We start from the raw sequence: 19,316 nt of genomic DNA, 5'->3' as shown, positions 1-19,316 counted from the left end.
TGAGCTCCCAAACAACGGTGGTACCTGCACCTCATTCCTTGTCAGGGCAACCAAATGCTGTCTCTTAGAAGAAGTATCCCTAGCTGACCCAAACCAGTGGCCTACCCTCAGGCAGAGCTGCCTGAGGACCTCTCTTGCCAGTTTCTAGGCATTTGGTGGGGAAAAGATAGACTCAGAGCATTTTTAAGACCAGTGAGGAGCATAACCCTTCCCATCAGCTAAGTCCCTCTCTTGTTTTGTTTGTAGGTTTGCTTTGTTTCTACTGTCATCAGCAGAATCCTGGCATTCCTTGAGTATGATGCTGCCCTCCACACTTTGAGCCTCTTGAACCCTCTATATCCCCTGGTGGATGTCATCCTCAACTCCCACCAGGTAAGCAGTGGCACTGAATAAGGAGAGACCCTTCCCACACACACAAAAGGCAGCTGTGTGTCCTTGAGAGCAGTGTCTGCTGGTCACCCCTGCTGTGTTCTGGGAAGGCTCAGTAGTTTCCTTCTGTGGATGGCATCTTCCAAGTGGCCAGAGTGCCTCAGCAGGTCTTAGAATCATAGAGCCATAGAATGCATCAGCTTGGAAGAGACCCTCCAAGGTCATCCAGTTCAACCCCTCTGCAGTGAACAGGGACATCTTTAGATCAGGTTGCTCAGGAATATCTCCAGGGATGGAGCCTCTGGCACATCTCTGGCTGACCTGTTTCAGATGATGATTGCAGATCAGCTCTGATTTTTCCAGCCATTCCTTGTGGCTAGAGGCTATTTGTGGCACAGCTGAGCTGTGGCTGTAGGTTAGGGAAGCACTCACAGCTCTGTCCATGCAGAGGCAAGTAACCTGCCTTGAGCAATGATAGGAGAAGATCTGAAGTTGTGCACCTGCCTTTGCATGGCAGCCAAGTGAGAACTGAGAGTGTTCACAAGGTGCTTTGCTCCACATCAGCTGGAGCTGGTCCTGGTAAGTGAGGGAAGAACTGACCAGTCATTTGTGAGCCATGAATGATTCAGGAGTGAAGCACAAACAGAGCTCACTCTTGTGCTCTTCCACTCACTCCACCTCGCCTATGCTGGGACCCCAAAGGATAGGAGACTAAATGTTTCACTCTGATATGGGTCAAGAACTGCCTGGAGATCCAGGCACTACAGGCTGGGGACAGAGTGGCTGAGAGCAGCCAGGCACAGAGGGAGCTGGGGGTGCTGGTAGAGAGGAGCTGAAGAGGAGGCAGCAGTGCCCAGGTGGGCAGCAGAGGCAATGGCATCCTGGGCTGGCTCAGGAGCAGTGTGGGCAGCAGGACAAGGGAGGTTCTTCTGCCCCTGTGCTCAGCACTGCTCAGGCCACCCCTGGAGTGCTGTGTCCAGTTCTGGGCTCCTCAATTCAAGAGAGATGTTGAGGTGCTGGAAGGTGTCCAGAGAAGGGAGAAGAAGCTGGGGAGGGGCCTGGAGCAGAGCCCTGTGAGGAGAGGCTGAGGGAGCTGGGGGTGTGCAGCCTGCAGAAGAGGGGGCTCAGGGCAGAGCTCATTGCTGTCTGCAACTACCTGAAGGGAGGCTGTAGCCAGGTGGGGTTGGGCTCTTCTGCCAGGCAAGCAGCAACAGAAGAAGGGGACACAGTCTCAAGCTGTGCCAGGGCAGGTCTAGGCTGGATGTTAGGAGGAAGTTGTTGTCAGAGAGAGTGATTGGCATTGGAATGGGCTGCCCAGGGAGGTGGTGGAGTTGCCATCCCTGGAGGTGTTGAAGCCAAGCCTGGCTGGGGCACTTAGTGCCATGGTCTGGTTGGTTGGGCAGGGCTGGGTGCTAGGTTGGACTGGATGATCTTGGAGCTCTCTTCCAACCTGCCTTATTCTAGGATTCTCTTGTGATAGATCCCTACCCCCAGAAGGAGTCTGATACATATAGTGAGGGCTGTGATGTATTCTGACATGGGTCAAACACCTGCATTTGTTCATCTGTGTGGTGAACCCCTGGGGGGAAAGCAGAAGATTTTGACACATTTTCAAAGTATTTGCTGCCTGCTTCAAACCCTCCCCACATTAGCCAGGGTTGCACTAATGAATTACAGACTTTCACTGTGTTTTTTTTTCCTTCCTTTATTGTTCCAGTTTTTTATGGAAGCCTATTGGGATCCAGAGGGCAATGTGCTGGTAGCTGTCTTTGCAGTAAGGAAATATTTAAGAGTACTTCTGTTTAAGATTGTGTGTCCTAAGCCCTGTCCTCGGTGATGACAACCCTAAGCTCACCCCTAGAAGGGCAAGGATCTCACTGGGGTTAGATTCACAGAGCCAGAGGTTGCATTGGGGTGGAAAGGAGCTTCAAAAGGCATCTTCTCCAGTCCCCCTGCAGTCATCAGAACCCTGAGCTCACCCCAAGAAGGGGAAGAATCTCCCTGGGGATAGATGCACAGTGCCACAGGTTGCATTGGGGTGGAAAGAACCCTCAAAAAGCATCTTCTCCAGTCCTCCTGAAGTCATCAGAACCCTGAACTCACCCTTAGAAGGGCAAGCATCTCATTGGGGATAGATTCACAGAGCCACAGGTTGCATTGGGGTGGAAAGGAGCTTCAAAAGGCATCTTCTCCAGTCCCCCTGCAGTCATCAGAACCCTGAGCTCACCCCTAGAAGGAGTAGGATCTCACTGGGGATAGATGCACAGTGCCACAGGTTGCATTGGGGTGGAAAGGAGCTTCAAAAGGCATCTTCTCCAGTCCCCCTGCAGTCATCAGAACCCTGAGCTCACCCCTAGAGGGGCAAGGATCTCACTGGGGATAGATTCACAGAGCCACAGGTTGCACTGGGGTGGAAAGAACCCTCAGAAAGCATCTTCTCCAAGCCCCCTTGCAGTCAGCAGGGGCACCCCCAACTAAATCAGGCTGCTCAGGGCCACACTGAGTCTGACCTTGAATGTCTCCAGGGTTGGAGCCTCAACCACATCACTGGGCAACCTCCTCCAGTTTTACCACTCTCACTGTCAAGAACTGTGTCCAACCTAAATCTGCCCTGCTCCAGTTTGAAACCATTCCTCCTCCTCCTCCTCCTATCACCACAGCCCCTTCTAAACAGTCTCTCCCCAGTCTTTCTATAAGCCCCCTTCAAATACTGAAATGTAGCTATAAGGTCACCCCAGAGCCTTCTTTTCTCCAGGCTGCACAGCCCCAACTCCCTCAGCCTGTCCCCACAGCAGAGGTGTTCCAGCCCTCTGACCATCTTCATGGCCCTTCTCTGCACCCCTTCCACTAGGTCCATGTCTCTCTTGTATTTGGAGGGGTCCCATAGCTGGGCACAGTACTCCAAGGGAGATGGACAACAGATTTCCCCAGCATGCAAGAGTAACCTCACACCTTTGAGGTGGGGAAGGGAGAAAGCAATAAGCCCAGATCACTTAAAAGCTGCTCTGCTATTTTCTGGCCTCTGTTTTTCTCCTGCCATTGGTATTTTCTGCAGTGTGGGTGAGTGATGAAGCTCACAGCCTTTAAGGTTACCCTGACTGTAGAGGTTGATGGGCTTTATTTTCCCATACTGTGCTTCCCCACCCCCAATCCCTGCCATCATCTTCCTATTTTCAGCCATAGCAGGATGAAAGGGAAGGGTCTTTGCATTGCAAGCTCTCTTCTCTTTCTTGTCTTTATCCTTTTTCAGCCTTTTATCCATTCTGTGGCCTTCATTTTCCTCCTTCGATGTTTGGAGATGAAATATGGAAGATCAGTGCTGAGGCAGGACCCAGTGTTTAGGTTTGTATAACCACACAGGCACAAGCAAGACCTAAAGTCCTCCCACACACACTCTGCTTCTCCCTGAAGTTAATGTGTTGAGGAGCTAGGATAGCTTTGGTGTCCCTGGTTTTAAGTCTTGGCTTTTTAATAGTGATGAATTGGGGGTTTTATGTAGCTAAAATAGCTCCTTAAATGCTACAGTGCTGTGGTGACACAAAAGCTTCTTAGTACCTCCACGTGGTGCTGCCTGTTCTGGGGCTGGAGGTACCAGTTTGGTTCCTGGGAGCACACAGAAGTCAAATAGTCAATCATCATCATCAGATAATTATTATTGTGATCAATCATCACAGGCTGACAGAATGTTAAGGCTTGGAAGGGACCCAAAGAGATCATTGAGTCCAACCCCCCTGCCACAGCAGGACAATGCTATCTAACACAGATCACACAGCAACACATCCAGACAGGCCTGGAAAGGCTCCAGAGAAGGAGACTCCACAACCTCTCTGGGCAGCCTGTGCCAGTGCTCTGGGACCCTTACAGCAAAGAAGTTCCCCCTTGTGTTGAGGCAGAACCTCTTTGGCTCCAATTTACACCCATTGCTCCTTGTCCTATCCCAGGCAGCAGTGAGCAGAGCCTGTCCCCTCTCCTGGCAGCCCTCAGATACTTACAAGCATTTATCAAATCCCCTCTCAGTCTTCTCTTCTCCAGACTAAGCAGCCCCCAGGCCCTCAGCCTCTCCTCCTCAGGCAGTGCTCCTGTCCCCTCATCATCCTCAGAGCCCTTCGCTGGACCCTCTCCAGCAGATCCCTGTCCCTCTTCCACTGGGGAGCCCAAAACTGAACACAGTATTCAAGATGAGGTCTCAGCAGGGCCGAGTAGAGGGGGAGAAGAACCTCCCTTGATCTGGTGGACACACTCCTCCTACTCCACCCCAGGATCCCATTGGCCTTCTTGGCCACAAGGGCACATTGCTGTGCCATGGGGAACTTGTTAGCCACCAGCACCCCCAGGTCCCTCTGCACAGGGCTGCTCATCAGCCATGCCCTCCAGTCCCCTCATCATCCTCATAATCTTCCACTGGACCCTCTCCAGCAGATCCCTGTCCCTCTTCAACTGAGGAGCCCCAAACTGAACACAGTATTCAAGCTGAGGGCTCAGCAGGGCAGAGTAGAGGGGGAGGGGAATAATAATAAGAAGCTCTAAACCAGAGGGACATTCACACTTGGTCATTTTGGTGCTGAGCAAGGGTAAAGACCAAAAAGCTAAGATGAATTTGGTGGTTTGTAGGATCTCCCCAAGACAAGAAATCAGCCACCAGCACTCGGAGGAGCCTGAAGAGGAAGATGAAGATGTTAAAGCTGAAAGAGCAGCAGTGAGAAATGCCATAGCAGCTCCAAGTCAGGAGGAGGTATGGCTAAGTGTTGTCTCCCTTGGTTGATTTGGTAGCAGTAGGAAGCCAAACAGCAAACCAGCAAGTGTCAGCAGGTGCAGGGCTGCACTCTGGCTGCTGCCTTCTCACTGGGACAACCAAACTCCCAAGTGCACAGTGTGTGGATCCCACCTAGAGAGAGAGGAAAGCTGTTTAAAAGGGATGTGGATGTAAAGTCTCCATTGGACAGCAGATTTTCAGTCAGCTGTGAAACAAATTCAAAGCTCTTCAGTTAGAACAAGAAGAGGCTGAGGAGAGACCTCATTGCTCTGTACAGCTCCTTGAGAGGAGGTTGCAGTGAGGTGGGGCTTGGTCTTTTCACAGGCTCACAGGATATTAAGGGTTGGAAGGGACCCAAGGAGATCATCCAGCCCAACCCCCCTGCCACAGCAGGACCACACAATCTAGCTCAGGTCACACAGGAACACATCCAGACAGGCCTGGAAAGGCTCCAGAGAAGAAGACTCCACAACCTCTCTGGGCAGCCTGTGCCAGAGCTCTGGGACCCTTACAGCAAAGAAGTTCCCCCTTGTGTTGAGCTGGAACCTCCTGTGCTGCAGCTTCCATCCATTGCTCCTTGTCCTATCCCAGGCAGCAGTGAGCAGAGCCTGTCCCCAACTCCTGACCCTCAGCCCTCAGAGATTTATAAACATTTATCACATCCCCTCTCAGTCTTCTCTTCTCCAGACTAAGCAGCCCCCAGGCCCTCAGCCTCTCCTCCTCAGCCATGGCCTCCTGTCCCCTCATCATCCTCAGAGCCCTTCACTGGACCCTCTCCAGCAGATCCCTGCCCAACTTCCACTGGGGAGCCCAAAGCTGAACACAGTATTAAAGATGAGGTCTCAGCAGGGCAGAGTAGAGGGGGAGAAGAACCTCCCTTGATCTGCTGGACACACTGCTCCTAATCCACCCAGGATGCCATTGGCCTTCTTGGCCACAAGGGCACATTGCTGTGCCATGGGGAACTTGTTAGCCACCAGGACTACTCTCCAGCAGATCACCTCCCAGCCTGTCCTGGTGCAGTTTGTTATTTCTCCCCAGGTGCAGGACTCTGCACTTGTCCTTGTTGAACCTCATCTGGTTCCTCTGTGCCCAGCTCTGTCTGTCCAAGTCTCACTGGATGGCCTGCAGCTGCATCAGCCAAGCCTCCCAGTGAGCAGATACTCTGTCCCCTCTTCAGTGCCATTGATGAAGATGTTGAACAGGAATGATTCCTGGGGGACTCCACTGGTTTTCTCCCCAATAGCAGGTGATGGAAGGAGAGGAAATGGCCTCAAGTTACATCAGGGGAAGGTTAGGTTGGAGATGAGGAAAAATTTCCTACCTGCCTGAGTAGTTAGGAATTGGAACAGTTAGGAATTGGTGGAGTCACCATCCCTGGAGGTGTTCCAAAATGTCTAGACAGGGCACTTCAGGACAGATTTTAGTGAGCATGGTGTTGTCAGGTCAACAGTTGGATTTAGAATCATAGAATCAGTCAGGGTTGGAGGGCACCACAAGGAGCAGCCACTTCCAACCCCCTTGCCATGCCCAGGGACACCCTACCCTAGAGCAGGCTGCACACAGCCTCAGCCAGCCTGGCCTCAAACACCTCCAGCCATGGGGCCTCAACCACCTCCCTGGGCAACCCATTCCAGCCTCTCACCACTCTCCTGCTCAACAACTTCCTCCTCACCTCCAGCCTGACTCTCCCCACCTCCAGCTTTGCTCCATTCCCCCCACTCCTGGCACTCCCTCACAGCCTCACAAGTCCCTCCCCAGCTTTTTTGTAGCCCCCTTCAGATCCTGGAAGGCCACAAGAAGGTCACCTGGGAGCCTCCTCTGCTCCAGCCTGCACAGCCCCAACTCTTTCAGTCTGTGCTCACAGCAGAGCTGCTGCAGCCCTCTGATCTTGGGAGTCTCTCCCCAATGGATCAGTTCCCTGATTCCATAGCCTTTAGAAGGTCTTCTGCCTTTTTTTGGTTGGAGAAATATTCCTGAAGGCTTCCTGCCAGCCTGCATCACAGATTAACCTTTCTTCTTCCTCCCTGCTCTCAGAAATCAGTCATCATTGTCAGCAACCTGTGCAAGGAGTATAACACAAAGCAAAGTGGTTCTGTTTTTAAGAAGAAGAAGAAAATGGCCACCAGAAATGTTTCCTTCTGTGTTAAAAGAGGTGAGGAGTTGTAACTGTTCTCCTGGACCTGCTTTGGAGCCCTGCTCATACCCACAGAGTGGATTCTCAGTTAACCTGAGCAAGGACATGAAGGTCCAATCTATTTGCTCTGTGGTTAAGGCATGTTTGGTCTGTGATTGATGGGTTAATGAACACCAGGAGGTGGATGCCTCCCTTTAGACTCTCTCTTATCTGACCTAACCCAGCCCCCTCTTTCCTGGACTCACTTCAGCAGTGGTTCCTGAGAGACCTGGCAGCAGTGCTTAGTTAGACCTGGAGCATCAGTTAGTGTTGGAACGTTTTGGGCTCTCAGAGCAGATCCCTTCCAGCCACCAACACCACTCTGTGACTCTGTGATGTATTTGTACTCTTTATTCTGATGTCATTTGCCCAGAGGAGGGCAACAGAGCTGGTGAAGGGCCTTCAGAGTAGAATCATAGAATCAAGCAGGTTGGAAGAGACCTCCAAGCTCAGCCAGTCCAACCTAGCACCCAGCCTTATCCAGTCAACTAGACCATGGCACTAAGTGCCCCATCCAGGCTTTGATTGAACACCTCCAGGCACATTGACTCCACCACCTCCCTGGGCAGCCCATTCCAATGCCAATCACTCTCTCTGATAACAACTTCCTCCTAACATCCAGCCTAGACCTACCCCAGCACTTGAGACATCATATTGAGTAAACCTTAGGAGGAGCAAATGAGGGAGCTGGGGATGGTTAGTTTGAAAGAGAGGAGGCTGAGGAGGGACCTCATTGCTGCCTACAGCTACATGAAGGGATGTTGTGGAGAGGCTGCTGCTGGGCTCTTCTCACAGGGAACTGGAGTCAGAAGAAGGGGGAATGGTCTCAAGATGAGACTGGAGAGGTTTAGATTGGACATCAGGAAAAAGTTTTTCAAGGAGAGAGTGGTCAAGGACTGGAATGAGCTGCCCAGGGAGGTGATGGAGTCACCAGCCCTGGATGTGTTTAAGGGTGGTTTGGATGTGGTGCTTCACAGAATCACAGGATTAACCGGGATGGAAATGACCTCTGAGATCATCAAGTCCAACCTATCATCTAAGCCCTCTAATTAACTAAACCATGGCACTAAGTGCTTCATCCAGCCTTCTCTTAAACACCTCCAGGGATGGGGACTCCACCACCTCCCCAGGCAGCCCATTCCAACACCAATCACTCTTGCTGTGAACTACTTCTACTACATAACATCCAGCCTGAACCTGCCCTGGCACAGCTTGAGGCTGTGTCCTCTTGTATTGTTGCAGCTTGCCTGGCAGAACCCCACCTGGCTACAGCCTCCCTTCAGGTAATTGTAGACTACTGCTTAGGGATATGGTTTAATGTCTTAGAGTAGGGTTCTAGATAGGACTTGATCCTGAGGGGCTTCTGCAACCTGGATGCTTCTGTGCTTTTGGGTATTAGCATGGTCTCTGTTGTATTTCTTTTCTTTTGTGGAACTGTACCTGATACACCTGATAGAGAGTAGCTGAAGATGAGGCAGCAGTGTGCCCAGGTGGGCAGCAGAGCCAATGGCATCCTGCGCTGGCTCAGGAGCAGTGTGGGCAGCAGGACAAGGGAGGTTCTTCTGCCCCTGTACTCAGCACTGCTCAGGCCACACCTTGAGTGCTGTGTCCAGTTCTGGGCTCCTCAATTCAAGAGAGATGTTGAGGTGCTGGAAGGTGTCCAGAGAAGGGCAGCAAGGCTGGGGAGGGGCCTGGAGCACAGCCCTGTGAGGAGAGGCTGAGGGAGCTGGGGGTGTGCAGTCTGCAGCAGAGGAGGCTCAGGGCAGAGCTCATTGCTGTCTGCAGCTGCCTGAAGGGAGGCTGTAGCCAGGTGGGGTTGGGCTCTTCTGCCAGGCAAGCAGCAACAGAACAAGGGGACACAGTCTCAAGTTGTGGCAGGGTAGGTCTAGGCTGGATGTTGTTAGGAAGTTGTTGTCAGAGAGAGTGATTGGCATTGGAATGGGCTGCCCAGGGAGGTGGTGGAGTCTCTGTTCCTGGAAGTGTTGAAGCAAAGCCTGGCTGGGGCACTTAGTGCCATGGTCTGGTTGCTTGGCCAGGGCTGGGTGCTAGGTTGGGCTGTCTGAGCTTGGAGCTCTCTTCCAACCTGGTTGATTCTATGAAATGCTATGAAAAAATATCTTTGTTGAATGGGAAACACTGCTGAGAAATGATGTGCATTGATTCCAGGAGAAGTATTAGGACTTCTGGGGCCCAATGGAGCTGGAAAAAGCACAGCCACCAAAATGATCATTGGAGACACAAGCCTGACTGCTGGGCAGGTAGGTGAAAAGAGGCAGATCCATGGCTAAAGTGCAAATGCAAACCTTCCACCAAGGTTAGGCTGCAGTTTTGTTCACAGCAGGATTAGTGATCACAGAATCAGTCAGGGTTGGAAGGGATCACAAGGAGCATCGACTGCCAACCCCCCTGCCATGGGCAGGGACACTTCACATTAGATCAGGCTGCCCACAGCCTCATCCAGCCTGGCATTAAACACCTCCAGGGATGAGGCTTCCACCACCTCCCTGGGCAACACATTCCAGGCTCTCACCACCCTCATGCTGAACAACTTCTTCCTAACTTCCAGTCTGAATCTACCCATTTCTAGCTGTGTTCCATTCCCCCTAGTCCTATCCCTACCTGATAACCTAAAAAGTCCCTCCCCAGCTTTCCTGTAGGCCCCCTTAAGATACTGAAAGGCCACAGGACTCTACTCCAGAACTCCTTCTTGAAGTGAGTGACTCAAAACTGAACCCAGTAGTCAAGGCAGTGCTGGGCACAGGGAGACAATCACTTCCCTACTCCTGCTGGCCACACTGAATGTCTCCCTGTCCCATGGGGTTTGCAGCACCAGCAGGTGGCAAAGCAGTGAGAGCCACCACTGGTGCTTTGTCTGCTCCTCACAGCATCCTTTTAACCTGTTCCCAAACCAAGGACAGGACACCAGCTGCCACCAGCCCATCCTACCAGGGATGCTGCCAGCAGCACACCACACTCAGCCTGCCTTCTTTGCCATCACATCAGTCACTCCCCTCCCAAACCCACTGGAGAACAACACAGCCACAGGTCCAATGCTCCACCCTCCCTGCTGCCAGACTGATGGCAGAAGCCACAAGGAACAGATGGACCAACTTTGGGGGCACTTGCACCCTTCAGTAGGCAGAGAGGGTGAGGCTAAAGCAAGGTCCTGTAAACCCACCTGGAAAACAAGTCCCAAGTGCAAAGCAGTGAGAGCCACCACTGGTGCTTTGTCTGCTCCTCACAGCATCCTTTTAACCTGTTCCCAAACCAAGGACAGGACACCAGCTGCCACCAGCCCATCCTACCAACAGCCAGTCCAAGCAGAGTTACCTGCAGCAGGTTGCCCAGGATCACCATGGCCAGGCAGGGTTTTAATGTCAGCAGAGGAGACTCTCTGGGCAGCCTGGTCCAAGGCTCTGGCACCCTCACAGGAAAGAATAGGATTTTCCTTATGTTCATGGAATGGTTTAGAATGGAAGGGACCTCAAAGATTTTCTAGTTCCGACCCCCACCATGGCCAGGGACACCTCCCACTACATCAGATCACTCAAGACCTCATCCAACCTGGTCTTGAACACCTCCAGGGAGGTTGTGGAGCACAAAAGCTCCCAATGTGATCTTTGATTAGAAAGGGGGGGGGGGGGTGGGGAGAACCACTATGTGATGTTGTTGTCTTTGGTTTGTGTGTCAGGGGCAGAAGAATGACTTGGTGATAGAATCATAGAATGGTTTAGGTTGGAAGGGACCTCAAAGATCATCCAGTTGCAATCAGGGACACCTCCCACTAGAACAGGTTGCTCAAGGTCTCATTCAACCTGGCTTTCAACACCTCCAGGGAGGTTGTGGAGCACAGAATGTGGTCCTCAAGGTCTTATCCAACATGATCCTGAGCATCTCCAGGGAGGTTGTGGAGCACAGAAGCACCCAATGTGATCTTTGACCACATTGGGTGCTTCTGTGCTCCACAACCTCCCTGGGCAACCTGTGCCAGTGTCTCACCACCCTCAACCTGCCCCAGTGTCTCACCACCCTCAATGCCAAGAATTTCTTCCTAACATCCAGTTTCAATCCCCCCTCTCTGCCAGTTTCAACTGGAAGTTCTCATGAAGGCTACAAAGTCACTCCCCTGCTCTTCAGGTTTCCTCCCAACCAAGCCCATAGTCTTCCTCCGAGCCATACCCTCCTAGCTGGGCAAGGCTGAGAGCTAAATAGAATCATAGAATCAACCAGGTTGGAAGAGACCTCCAAGCTCATCCAGTCCAACCTAGCACCCAGCCCTATCCAATCAACCAGACCATGGCACTAAATGCCTCATCCAGGCTTTGCTTGAAGACCCCCCAGGGACGGTGCCTCCACCACCTCCCTGGGCAGCCCATTCCAATGCCAATCACTCTCTCTGTGAAGAACTTCTTCCTAACATCCAGCCTAGACCTACCCTGGCACAACTTGAGACTGTGTCCCCTTGTTCTATTGCTGGTTACCTGGGAGAAGAGGCCACCCCCCACCTGGCTACAATGTCCCTTCAGGTAGTTAACGATCAGTCTGGTGGTACAGGTGCTGATGAAGGAAGGAGATGGAGAAGCCTCCCACCCCCAGGAGCACACACCTGCCTTCCTGGGCTACTGCCCACAAGAGGACCCACTCTGGCCAGGCCTTACCGTGCATGAGCACCTGCGGACCTACGCAGCTGTGAAAGGGGTGAGCAGGGAGGACATAGCTGCTGCAGTCAACAGGTATGGAAGAAGGAGGTCTCATGGGGCTGCCCAATGTCTTATCCCCCAGACCCCATGAGGAAGGGGACTAGAAAGCCCAAATTCCCTGTGAGCTGAAAGCAACTGAGGAAAGGGAGCTGCAGAAGTGATCTCTGTGCTAAACTCCACAGTTCAGTGAGTGGGTTAAGAGAATCCCCAATTTGCCTAAGTGCACTCAGTGGGGGTGAATCTGCCACTAATGTCCTTTTGAGTATGTTAAGCAGGAAGCACTTCTAAAAGCTCTGAGGTTATGGTTTGGCACTCCAAGAAAGGGTGTCTAAGTGCTGCCTGCTCAGCTGGCACTGGTGAGGTGGAATGGATTCATAATGCTCTTGACACTAATGATGGGTTTAGAAGAGAGCCCCTGGCTGCTTCTCTGCACTGTGCCTCAAATGGTCACTTACACTTTAACAGCACAATAAACGTTTCATGCAAAGGAGCAGGAGTTGAGAGCAAGGGGGGGAAAGTTCCTTTTTTGCAATCGTTTTGAGAATCCTTGATGAAAGGATTGAGCTGGGAATAACCAGAATGTTCTTCCCTTTCCTTTTCCCATTTCCTGCCTTTCCTTCCCTTTCCTTTTCCTTCCCTGTCCCCTTTCCCCCCTTTTCCATTTCTCCTTATCCCTTTCCTCGCTTTCCTCCCTTTTCTCCCTTTCCCCTTTCCCCTTTCCCCCTTTTCCCCCCCTTTTCCCCCCTTTTCCCCCTTTCCTCCCCCTCTCTCTCCCCCTCTCCCTCCCCCTCTCTCTCCCCCTCTCTCCCCCCCTCTCTCCCCCCCTCTCTCCCCCTCTCTCCCCCCCTCTCTCCCCCCCTCTCTCTCCCCCTCTCTCCCCCCTCTCTCCCCCCTCTCTCCCCCCTCTCTCCCCCTCTCTCTCCCCCTCTCTCTCCCCCTCTCTCTCCCCCTCTCTCTCCCCCTCTCTCTCCCCCTCTCTCTCCCCCTCTCTCTCCCCCTCTCTCTCCCCCTCTCTCTCCCCCTCTCTCTCCCCCTCTCTCTCCCCCTCTCTCTCCCCCTCTCTCTCCCCTTCTCTCTCCCCCTCTCTCTCCCCCTCTCTCTCCCCCCTCTCTCTCCCCCTCTCTCTCCCCCTCTCTCTCCCCCTCTCTCTCCCCCTCTCTCTCCCCCTCTCTCCCTCTCCCCCTTTTCTTCGTTTTCCCTTTCCCTTCTTTCCCTTTACCCCTCTTTCACTTTTCCCTTTCCCCCCTTTCTCCTTTGCTCCCTTTTTCTTCACCCCCCTTTTTCCCCTTTTCTCCCCTGTTCTCCCCTTTTCTCCTCTTTTTTTCCCCTTTTCTCCCCTGTTCTCTCCTTTTCTCCTCTTTTTTTCCCCTTTTCTCCCCTGTTCTCTCCTTTTCTCCCCTTTCCCCCTTTCCCCTTTTCCTCACTTTCCCTCTTCCATGTCCACTCTTTCCTTGCTCTTTTCCCCTTTCCCTTTCCCCTCCTCCCCTTCCCCCTTCCCCTCCTCCCTCCCCTGCTCCCCGCACTGCATCCCGCCCAGAGTGGTGGATGCTCTGCAGCTGCAGGAGTACCTGAACAAGAAGCTGAGGAAGGTGTCTGCTGGGACAGCCAGGAAGGTGAGCTCTGCTTTACTTCCCAGCACTGCAGTGCACCCAGCACACACCAGACCCCTGCTCCCCGAGCAGAGGCACCTGCCTGTGCTCTGAGCCACCCAGGGGAGCTCTGTGTCATCTCCCACGGTGCCAGGATGGAAATCAGTCTTCCCCCAAACCACATTCCCGACAAATCAGGACCTTGATTGCCATAAGTGCAGCGATGCTGTCTGCAGCTCTGAGCAGGCAGAGTGCCAGGGACTGCCCAAGCTCTGACTCCAGCCCTCTCCCCATCACAGCTCTGCTTCGCGGTGTCCGTGCTGGGCAACCCCACGGTCCTGCTCCTGGATGAGCCCTCGACTGGCATGGATCCCAACGGGCAGCGCCGTGTCTGGTGAGTAGCACCTCAGGCACCCACCCAACGCGGGGGTAGAGGGGTTGGGAGCCAAGAGTAAGATGCCTCAGGGTAGATTCAGAGTGTCTTACCCTGTCTGTGGTTAGTGCTACTCATCACCTGCCAATGCTCTGATTGCAAACTTCATTTTCCTGCTTCTCTCAAGCTAAAGCATGAGCAAGGAGAGAACTTCTTTTCAAGGGGGAATTCTTTGCTGTAAGGGTCCCAGAGCACTGGCAAAGGCTCTCCAAAGAGGTTGTGGAGTCTCCTTCTCTGGAGCTTGTCAAGGCCTGTCTGGATGTGTTCCTGTGTGACCTGACCTAGGTTGTATGCTCCTGCTCTGGCAAGGGGGGTTGGACTCAATGATCCCTTTGGATCCCTTCCAAGCCCTGACATCCTGTGGTTCTCTGGAGACAGTCAAGACCCATCAGGATGTGTTCCTGTGTGACCTGAGCTAGATTGTGTGGTCCTGTTCTGGCAAGGAGGTTGGAATTGGTCATCTCTTTGGGTTCCTTTCCAACCCTTGACATCCTGTGAGCCTGCCAGAGAGGAGAGGTAGTGGCAGGTAGTGACAGGACTGGGGGAATGGAGCAAAGTTGGAGGTGGGGAGATTCAGAGTGGAGGTGAGGAGGAAGTTGTTGAGCAGGAGAGTGGTGAGAGGCTGGAATGGGTTGCCCAGGGAGGTGGTTGAGGCCCCATGGCTGGAGATGTTTCAGGCCAGGCTGGATGAGGCTATGTGCAGCCTGACCTGGGGTAGGGTGTCCCTGGGCATGGCAGGGGTGTTGGAACTGGCTGCTCCTTGTGGTCCCTTCCAACCCTGAAGTGATTCTGTGATTCTGTGAAAATTTTACATTCATCCCAGACTTTAGGAATGTGAATAAATTCATTTTGAGCTGAGACAAAAAAATCATCTTGGTCACTACCCCAAAGTACCTCCAGGTGCTGGCGGGGCCAGGGGTGCCGGACGTGAAGATTTCACTTGGAAGAGCCATTTGGAGGCACAAGGGTGTGAGGGAAAAGTGCCTGGTGTTCCAAGGGAGGGTTTGGATTGTTTTCTTACCCTGTGCTCCTCAGGAAAATGATCAGAGCTGCCCTGAGAAGCAAGGAGACAGGAGCCATCCTGACGACACACTACATGGAGGAGGCGGAGGCTGTGTGCGACCGCGTGGCCATCATGGTGTCTGGGCAGCTAAGGTGGGCAGCAGCATGGCAACCACTGGTTCTCCTCTGGCTTCACCTACCTGAACCCATCCCCAAGGGCTTTGGGAAAGTGTTCCCTGTGATTGTTTTGTCTTGGAAGGAGCAGATGATGGAGCAGCAATGGTTTCACATTGACATCAGGTTGTAAGAGTTGGGGTTCTTCGGCGTGGAGAAGAGAAGGCTTCAAGGAGACCTTGGAGTGGCCTGGCAGTGTCTGAAAGGGGCTACAGGAGGGCTAGGGAGGGACTATTGACAAGGGCTTGTGATGACAGGAGGAGGAGGAATGGGTTTAAGCTGGCAGAGGTGAGATTGAAACTGGATGTTAGGTAGAAGTTGTTTGCAGTGAGGGTGGTGAGACACTGGCACAGGTTGAGGGTGGTAAGACACTGGCACAGGTTGTCCAGGGAGGTTGTGGAGCACAGAAGCACCCAATGTGATCAAAGATCACATTGGGTGCTTCTGTGCTCCACAGCCTCCCTGGAGGTGTTGAAAGCCAGGTTGGATGAGGCCTTGAGCAACCTGTTCTAGTGGGAGGTGTCCCTGCCCATGGTGGGGTGTTGGAACTAGAAGATCTTTGAGGTCACTTCCAGCCTAAACTATTCTATGATTCTATGAAATGAAACCCACAGGAGTTCTGATGGCACACAAGGAATTCATCTCTTCATGTCATCTAACATGAACATGACCTTCAGATTAGGTTTTAGTCATTTAGAGGGAGTACAGAAAGAAACTGTTCCAGTGGGAGTTGTCTCTGCTCATGATGGAGAGTTGGAATCAGAAGATCTTTGAGGTCCCTTCCAACCTAACCTATCCTGTGGTTCCTATGGTCTCTTTTCTTTTCAATCATAGAATCAGTTGGAAGGGACCACAATAATTAGCCAGTGCCAACACCCCTGCTATGGGCAGGGACACCCTACCCTAGAGCAGGCTGCACACAGCCTCAGCCAGCCTGGCCTCAAACACCTCCAGCCATGGGGCCTCAACCACCTCCCTGGGCAACCCATTCCAGCCTCTCACCACTCTCATGCTCAACAACTTCCTCTTCATGTCCAGTCTGAACCTACCCACTCCAGCTTTGCTCCATTACCCCCAGTCCTGGCACTGCCTCATAGCCTAAAAAGTCCCTCCCCAGATTTTTTGTAGCCCCCTTCAGATCCTGGGTGGCCACAAGAAGGTCACCTGGGAGCCTCCTCTGCTCCAGCCTGCACAGCCCCAACTCTTTCAGTCTGTGCTCACAGCAGAGCTGCTGCAGCCCTCTGAGCATCCTCCTGGCCCTGCTCTGGAGATGCTTCAGCATCTCCACATCCCTCTTGTCATAGAGGCTCCAGACCTGGATGCAGGACTCCAGGTGGGGTCTCAGCAGAGCACAGCAGAGGAGGAGAATCACCTCCCTGGCCCTGCTGGCCACACTTCTGCTGCTGCAGCCCAGGCTCTGCTTGGCTTTCTGGGCTGCAAGTGCACACTGCTGGCTCCTGTTGAGCTTCTCCTCCAGCAGCACCCCCAAGTCCCTCTCCTCAGTGCTGCTCTCCAGCCACTCACTGCCCAGCCTGGAGTTGTGCTTGGCATTGCATCCACCCAGCTGCAGGACTTTTCCCTCCTTCCCTTGCAGATGCATCGGCTCCATTCAGTACCTGAAGAACAAGTTTGGCAAAGGCTACCTACTGGAAATTAAAGTCAAGGATCCAGAGCAGAGTGACCTTCTCCATGCAGAGGTTTTGAGGATTTTCCCAGGTGCAGCCCGCCAGGAGAGGTACCTGTAAATGATGGGATGTGCAGTGGCTTCAACACTACCCCAGCCCTAGGGTGATGGCCAGACACAGGAGAGAACTGCACAGCTCAGAGTGCCTCTATGGGGATCTGATTTGATGATGTCACCACGTCCAAACCTGCTGTGATCCCTGCAGCAAGCATCCATACATCCAGCTAGCAGCATGGCTTTAAGGTGCCATCCCAAAACTACAGTGCAGGGCAAGAACAGCCTTCTCCTCTTCTTCTCTTCAAGGTTCCCCTCTTTGCTGGTCTATAAGGTCCCAATGGAAGATGCACTGCCCCTGTCTCAGTCTTTCTCCAGGCTGGAGGAAGGTAAGAGCAAAACAAGATGACCTTTGGAAAAGGTGGGACACAGGCTGCTCATTTTTGCCTCTCTTTCCATTTCTCCACAGCCAGAAGAAACTTCAGCCTCGAGGAGTACAGCTTCTCTTTGAATACTTTGGCTCAGGTAAGTGATTTCTAGGCTGGACACGCTGTAAAGGCATGAGCAGGAGGGAAGCCTGCAGTGAAACCTGGGCCAGCACAGTGACAGAAGGCTGCTCCACCCCAAAAAGTGCCTGGAGGTGGTGGGCAAGGGGCCCTGTACTGGGAAAGTGGTGGGAAATGGTTTAGTTCTATTGTCATAGACTCATAGAATCGTTTGGGTTGGAAGGGACCTTAAAGATCATCCAGTTCCAGCTGCACTGCCATGGACTACCTGGAGGGAGGCTGTAGGCAGGTGGGGGTTGGCAACCAGCAACAGAAGAAGGGGACAGAGTCTCAAGCTGTGCCAGGGGAGGTCTAGGCTGGATGTTAGGAGGAAGTTGCTGGCAGAGAGAGTGATTGGCATTGGAATGGGCTGCCCAGGGAGGTGGTGGAGTCTCTGTCCCTGGAGGTGTTGAATCCAAGCCTGGCTGAGGCACTTAGTGCCATGGTCTGGTTGCTTAGCCAGGGCTGGGTGCTAGGTTGGACTGGATGAGTTTGGAGGTCTCTTCCAACCTGCTTGATTCTATGACAGGGACACCTTCCACCAGACCAGGTTGCTGTTTGGATTCAGTATGGTGGCAACAAGCCTGGGTGAAGTGTTGCCACCTGCCTCAAGTTTGGGTTGGATGGGGGCTCTGAAGAGCCTCATCCAGTTGCATATGTCCCTGTGGGGGAGTTGGACTTGATGACCTTTAAACTTCCCTTCCAACCCAATCCAGTCTCTGATTCCAACTGCCAGACACAGGCACACCCAAGGGAAGGATGCTCTTGGTAGATGCCCATGCCCAGCCTCTGTGGCTGCTCCTGAAGCAGCAGGTTAATGTCTCAAGCACAAGGCTGGTGGTGAAGGTGAGGACTGTTCCTGTCAACCCACCAGTGGGTAGAGCCAGCTCTGTGGATATGCCCAAGGGCAGCCAGTGCCTCTCAGAAGGTTATAGAAGAGAGCTCAGGGGTCTCAGCTTCTCTGTCTGTGCTCCCCACATGAACCTACCTCCCTGAGGGCTGCAGAGTTGTGTCCTCTGCGAAGCAGCATCACAGTGCCTAGGGAGAGGGAAATGATCTCTTCTGCTTTACCCATCTCAGGTGTTTTTGGAACTCTCCAGAGAGCAGGAAAAGGATAATTTTGACCTGACTTTGGATGGAGCTTTTGACTGGAAACAGCTTCAGCAGGAGGACTGCTGAAGAGCCAAGCTGCTCCCTTGCCCATCGCTCCACATTAACCAAGCTGCCACAGTACCGCACACACTCACTGCCGCTACCAGCGCACCGCAGGGAGGAGGAGCAGGCTCTGCCTTTCCAGCCAGCTCCTTGCCACAGCAGAAGGCATCTCCCCTGGACTCTGCAGGTGTCAACACTGAGCCCTACCCCAAGCTGCATTTCCAGTGGCTGCTTGATGAACTGGTTGCTGAAACGGTGCACTGGTAGAGCTCTTGTCAAGCAGAGCAGGAGGGCAGAGAGGTTTGCAGACAGAAGGGTCACAGCCCATGCGTGGGGGACACAGGTCCTGCTCTACTCAGTGGATCTGGGTGCATCAGGGGATCTGGACACACTGCCAGCCTTTTGGGGTCGTCTACCACCACTGCCTGGGACAATTTGCTTTTGAGGAGCTGAAGGACAAAGTGTTGAGATTTGCACTCTATTTTTATGCCCTCTCAATAAATGTCTCTTGTTAGAAACCACAGATGTCATCACTGCTGCAGGCCATCAGGAGCAGCTGAGCAGCTCAAAATCCTTCCTCTGGGGTTGGAGGTGGCTGGAGAGGACCCAGGGCTGCTAATCAGGTGGTTGTAGGTCCCTCATATTTACTATTTCACTTTAGGCTCTTCTCATTTGCTCTTTGGGATAGGACAAGGAGCAATGGATGGAAGCTGCAGCACAGGAGGTTACAACTCAACACAAG

General features: G+C 52.9%; 1 protein-coding gene across 1 annotated transcript in view; it reads left to right on the top strand.

Annotated features, from left to right (window-relative positions):
- LOC135179180 (ATP-binding cassette sub-family A member 10-like) overlaps nucleotides 1–19,092 on the top strand; it is a 58,439-nt gene extending 39,347 nt beyond the window's left edge. The window contains exons 26-39 of the mRNA XM_064150653.1: nucleotides 247–372; nucleotides 2,087–2,143; nucleotides 3,620–3,711; nucleotides 4,981–5,101; nucleotides 7,160–7,277; nucleotides 9,465–9,556; nucleotides 11,853–12,031; nucleotides 13,536–13,611; nucleotides 13,887–13,981; nucleotides 15,056–15,175; nucleotides 16,791–16,931; nucleotides 17,184–17,263; nucleotides 17,344–17,399; nucleotides 18,500–19,092. Coding sequence (XP_064006723.1) covers nucleotides 247–372; nucleotides 2,087–2,143; nucleotides 3,620–3,711; nucleotides 4,981–5,101; nucleotides 7,160–7,277; nucleotides 9,465–9,556; nucleotides 11,853–12,031; nucleotides 13,536–13,611; nucleotides 13,887–13,981; nucleotides 15,056–15,175; nucleotides 16,791–16,931; nucleotides 17,184–17,263; nucleotides 17,344–17,399; nucleotides 18,500–18,598 — 1,452 coding nt within the window. The 3' untranslated portion in view covers nucleotides 18,599–19,092. The remainder of the gene's footprint in view (nucleotides 1–246; nucleotides 373–2,086; nucleotides 2,144–3,619; nucleotides 3,712–4,980; nucleotides 5,102–7,159; nucleotides 7,278–9,464; nucleotides 9,557–11,852; nucleotides 12,032–13,535; nucleotides 13,612–13,886; nucleotides 13,982–15,055; nucleotides 15,176–16,790; nucleotides 16,932–17,183; nucleotides 17,264–17,343; nucleotides 17,400–18,499) is intronic.
- Nucleotides 19,093–19,316: the final 224 nt, after the last annotated feature.

The sequence above is a fragment of the Pogoniulus pusillus genome, chromosome 11 (assembly GCF_015220805.1).
Source record: "Pogoniulus pusillus isolate bPogPus1 chromosome 11, bPogPus1.pri, whole genome shotgun sequence".
Classification (NCBI taxonomy): domain Eukaryota; kingdom Metazoa; phylum Chordata; class Aves; order Piciformes; family Lybiidae; genus Pogoniulus; species Pogoniulus pusillus.
Note: the sequence above shows the minus strand (reverse complement) of the source record. Positions and strands in the feature narration are given on the sequence as shown.